Source organism: Brachionichthys hirsutus, unplaced genomic scaffold (assembly GCF_040956055.1).
Source record: "Brachionichthys hirsutus isolate HB-005 unplaced genomic scaffold, CSIRO-AGI_Bhir_v1 contig_680, whole genome shotgun sequence".
Lineage (NCBI taxonomy): Eukaryota > Metazoa > Chordata > Actinopteri > Lophiiformes > Brachionichthyidae > Brachionichthys > Brachionichthys hirsutus.
The window spans coordinates 1-5,000 of record NW_027181471.1 but is presented as its reverse complement, the minus strand read 5'-3'; the positions used below and the strand labels follow the sequence as shown (position 1 = coordinate 5,000).

General features: G+C 41.4%; 1 protein-coding gene across 1 annotated transcript; it reads left to right on the top strand.

The window, feature by feature from the left end:
- Positions 1 to 1,284: 1,284 nt before the first annotated feature.
- ankdd1b (ankyrin repeat and death domain containing 1B) lies at positions 1,285 to 4,618 on the top strand (the record flags this gene model as incomplete). Its single annotated transcript, XM_068760229.1, has 12 exons — positions 1,285 to 1,459; positions 1,798 to 1,898; positions 2,045 to 2,143; positions 2,224 to 2,322; positions 2,553 to 2,657; positions 2,768 to 2,869; positions 3,009 to 3,107; positions 3,532 to 3,630; positions 3,761 to 3,859; positions 4,052 to 4,150; positions 4,240 to 4,338; positions 4,523 to 4,618. Coding segments are annotated over exons 1-12 (1,272 nt in total), but the record flags the coding sequence as incomplete, so codon positions are not given.
- Positions 4,619 to 5,000: the final 382 nt, after the last annotated feature.

Sequence of the window (5,000 nt, the reverse complement as noted above, 5' to 3'; positions counted from 1 at the left end):
CAGACCGGGAATGGCTCTTACAGACACGAGGAGGCAAAGGCAAAAGCAAAAGGTGAGAATTAAATATTGTGTCATCTAAGAATGCTTTCATTTATTTAAAAACACAATGCATGTTTATTTCAATCTGTGTGGGTTGCATGACTCAGATGGGACGCGCCTTCCTCCCCTCCTTCTAAAAAGTCCAGAGGCCTTGGTCCTTGCAACACCATTGACAAATTCTTCAAATGACAGTCGTGCATGCAGAATGTCCAACCTCACACAAAGGAACCAAGGAGCATTCCAGAAGAAATGGAAGACGGACTAAAACGATTCAAGTTTCCTCACAGTAACAAATCCAAAAAAATAAAAAGTGTTTTCTTCAGACAGACAGGAATATCCACTCGTATGTTTTAGAAGCTTTCAGCAGACTAGCAGTGAAACATGATGTAAACAAACTGTTCATGACATTTTATTAATGTCGGTTCTCTATGCAAGTTTCATTGCTTATCTTCTGTCATTTGAACATGTCCTACTATTTTTATTATAAGTTAATTAAATTTAATTGTCAGTGTATTTATTATTTAAGTGCCAGTGCTATTTTTTCAACTTAACATCATGAAAGTATTTTAATAGATTTCCATTGTTTTTATTGTGTTTTTAAAAAAGAAAACAATTCTGTTTATAATGTATAAGGGACTCATTCTATCTTGTCCATCGAAGTTGAAATAAATAACTATTTTTGTTGAATTGTGGTGTTTCTACTGTCACTCACTCGCAGAATGAGGGTGGGTTGAAGTGTGCGTACAAAAAGTGCCGCTTTCAGCTCCGTGTCTGATGAGGTAAAACCATGTTCCAGGTGAACCTGCACAGTGGGAGGAGCAAAAGATTTTTTGCACCTGGCTATTTGAGTATGAAAAGTTGCTGAAAATGACGAGCGTGCATGTATGTAGCTGAACTTGTGCAAAAGTTAATCAACAAATTGAATTAGAAGGAATGCTTTGAAAGCATGGCATGGGAATAGAACTGGTTTCACAAACTGATGTGCAGAACGTACAAGCACAAGTCAAAAGGCGAAGAATGACAGGGGAGACCTTGTCTGGCACTGAAAAGCGGAGTCACGAGGGTGTGAGGCGGATAAAGTCAACATCAACCAACCCCTCCAGCAGCAAGGAGTGCCTTTCCAGCTCAGTAGATGCAACGAGATGGAATAGGTTGTCTGTTTTTCTTTAAAAAAATATATTATTTAGATAGGAAAGGATAACCTGACACTTTGATTACGCAACAGATATTTTAAAAGTGTCACAAATGGAGAGAAGAACTCTGGCCTTGAAGGAAATGGTGAAGCAACGCTTTCCCAAGAAGGAGGAATTAGACCCTCGGAAGTGGGTGAATCAGGAGGCTGTGAGGGAATTTACTGACTTTGTTCTGAACAAAAATTCAGACTTAGACACCGACCGCAGCTTCGACAATAAAGAGATGGGCAAGTATTCAAGAAAATGTCAAAAACGTCAAAGTTTTCAATGTTTATTTTTATTTTTTTTATTGAGGACTGACTCTTTAATCCTATTGTTAAACTTGAGTTAATCATTAGCTATTCATTGTACCGGGTTACTACATGCACATAGTTGTGACGTTTTCTTTCAAAAATGTTTGCACAGGGCTGAAACTCATTTCAGTTTTCCCTCAGCGTACGCGCTCCTGTTTTGACACACATCCTGTACAAATTGTTTGTCCATTAAGCCAACTGTCATGTGTATGTAATATATATGTAAATACAGAAGCATATAAATACCCTCCCTGACTGCCTTGAATTTGCAGTGCTCAAAGCGGAGAAACAATTTATGGAAGCAGCTAAGAGGAATGATGTGGAGACCATGAAGTCTATTGGAAAAGGGCTGAATGCCAACGCAAGGAATGTGGTGAGTCCCAGTAGAGGAACTGTCTGTGTCTCGCTATGCAGTAATTGTATAATATACAAAAACCAGACACAAGGATGAGTCATTTCTGGGATTTTATAAAAACATATTCCTAATGGACAATGTACCGATTCGTCTGTTTGACTCAGAATAATAGGACTGCCCTTCACTATGCAGTCGCTGGCAAAAACAAGGAGGCAGTGCAGCTTCTTTTACAACGCAGGGTCAAGGTGGACCAGAAGGACAAGGTTTGCAATGCCTGCACTGAAAACCGGTGCAATATTTCTAAGATAGCACAGCTTGACATTTTGCACTCTGTGTCTAACAGTTCGGCATGGCACCCATTCATCTGGCTGCCTGGTTTGGCAGTTTGGACATCCTGAAACTGTTAGTGCAGGCTGGGGCTGAGCAGAAGATTGAGAACGAGGTAAAAAAAAAAGAATAGCAGGAAGATTTTTGTTTTTTGGCAACTGAAAATATTCAATAATTTTATTTTTTATTTTTATTTTTTTATCATACTAGAGTTTGAACATAACATCAGCGCAGACCCTCTTCTTGTTATTTATTCCTTTAATTCCTAACTAAATAAATTTGCCACTGCTTCATTAAACAGAACAAAGGTTTTTATTAATTATAGCTGGCCTTTTTCCACCCCAGGAGGGATTGAACATCATGCACTGCGCTGCGATAAACAACCACACTGACATTGCAGAGTATATCATCGAAGACCTGCAGATGAAAGAACTGGACAAAGAAGACATGGTAGCTACTAGACAGTCATTTTTCATGAATCAATTCTGTAATTCATGGGCATCGCGTTAAATATGAAATGAAATGCAGTAAATGTTGTTATCTATGCATCCATTCCTCAGTCAGGGAACCGGGCGTTTGCATTGGCGGCTGAGCATGGCTGCGTTGACGTGCTGGTGATGCTGATGGAAACATATCACATGGACACCATGAAGCCTAACAAGGTGTGCACTACATGGATATGGTTCTAATCTGTATGTATTTTTGTGTACATTTATATGTTCTGTGAAAAAAAGCACTTTTTGATGTGAGTTATCCCCCCCCCCCCCCCCCCCCCCCCCCCGACCACCTGCCTTCTGCCAGAAAGGTGACACCCCCCTGCACTCGGCTGCCAGGAACGGCCATTTGGATGTTGTCGATCTGCTGCTGCTGAGCTTTGATACTCGGGATGAAGTCAATATGGTAGACAGTCAGTGTAAACATTCTCTCCGTGGCTTGTGGCAAGTGTGTGCGCAGTGGCTGAGCCAGCATTATGCTGTAAACTGGTTTGACTGGCTTAGCATTGAGTGGCCAAAGGTTCTGTTAAAAGACGTCAGTCCTCCTCATCACAAGTTGGACTCCATGTCTGGTTCACCTCAAACACTCAGATACAAAAGGGTTGGCTAAATGTTTGAGTTAATTATACTAAGAATATTAATAAAGATTCAAAAGAAACAAAAGACATGGAATATATTGCATATACTAACAGTTCTCGCTTCATAAACCGGAGCTTAGTAACAGATATCTAAATTTCCTGGACTCCCCAATATCAAAAATGTGTTTGATATTTTGTATTATGCTCGGAGAAAGAACCTCTTGTTTTCGAGAGGCCGTTTTTGTCTTGCAGGATGGGGAGACGGCTCTGTACCAGGCTACAGACAACAGCCAGGAAGGGTGCGTGCTGGCCCTGTTGGAGGCTGGCTGCGACCCCAACATCCTCACAACGGTAAAAGAGACAGAGCACTTCCGTTGATTTTTCAACATCGACATGAGCACAACAGGCCCTCCGGTTTTAACCATCTAGTTTCTGGTCATAACTGGAGCATCTTAACGTTTGGCCTTCCCTTCTCATGTAGGCCAAATGCAGTGCCCTCCACCCAGTTTCTGAAAGAGGAGACATATCGCTGGTCCAAATCCTCCTCAAGCACAACGTCAACACAGACTTTGGGAATCTGGTAGGCAAGCAAGCACAAGCTATAAGTGGCAGTCGCACGCTATTTCAGTGAAGGTTTTTTTTTGCTCATTTACACTCATCAGCTACGGACAGGATTGTTTTTAAATCAGTGTGATTTTACATATTTCCTCTGAAAGTCAAAACCGATGTTTTTAGGCTTATGCTGTCTCAGAGAATACATTTCTGCTCTCAGAATCTAGAGACTCCTCTCCACCTGGCCATCAAGAACAGTCACATTCCCATCATCCATTCTCTACTGATGGCTGGCTGCAATATCAATGCCACGGATAAGGTAAGCGCTCCCAAGTCATTTTAATAGAACAAATAAAAATGAAAACACGTAGAAATGACATTGTCCTTTCCTCTGCTGTGACCTGTCAGAGGTCCCAGACTGTCCTGCATCTTGCTGCAGAGCTGGCCAAAATAGAGATTGTGGAAATGCTTCTTAAAGCTGGGATCGATCTCACAATCGAGGACAAAGTATGGTCACACACACACACACACGCACACACACGCACACACACACAATGTCTAGAAATAATATAGTTTAGCTGACCCAAGTTGAATTATATAGTAATAACAGCATGATCCATTCAATGTAAATCTTTCATGCTTCCAATGGAACTTTTTCTTTTTGCTTTGTTCGACATGTTGGACTGAGTAGCAGGGTAAGACGGCTCTAGGTGTGGCAGCCAGAGCAAATGAGGTCATAATCGTGGACATGATCATCAAAGCGGAGCGATACCACGCCTGGAAGATGGTGAGAGATATGAAATGACTCCTGTGGCATTTATTGTTTTCGTGTGTGTGTGTGGTGACTCGTGACTCGCGATCTATTCTTGAGGCATCAAAATCAATAATTACATCCATCACAAATGATTCATTTCCTAAAGTCACAATCCAGATGAGTTGAATCCCCGCTAATGCTATTAAAGCACCCACAGAAACATTTGGCAGCCAATTTGTCATCAGTTTAATTGCGGGCATGCCTGATGCCCATCATGGTTTTCAAAAGGTCTAACTCCAGCGTTCATATTGTTAATCATGCAACTGTCTTTCCATTAATCTCTTCCCCCTGCGCCGTCTGAGACCTGTGGCCTTAATCAATCCGTTGGTGTGATTTCATTACCCTTCCAGGACAA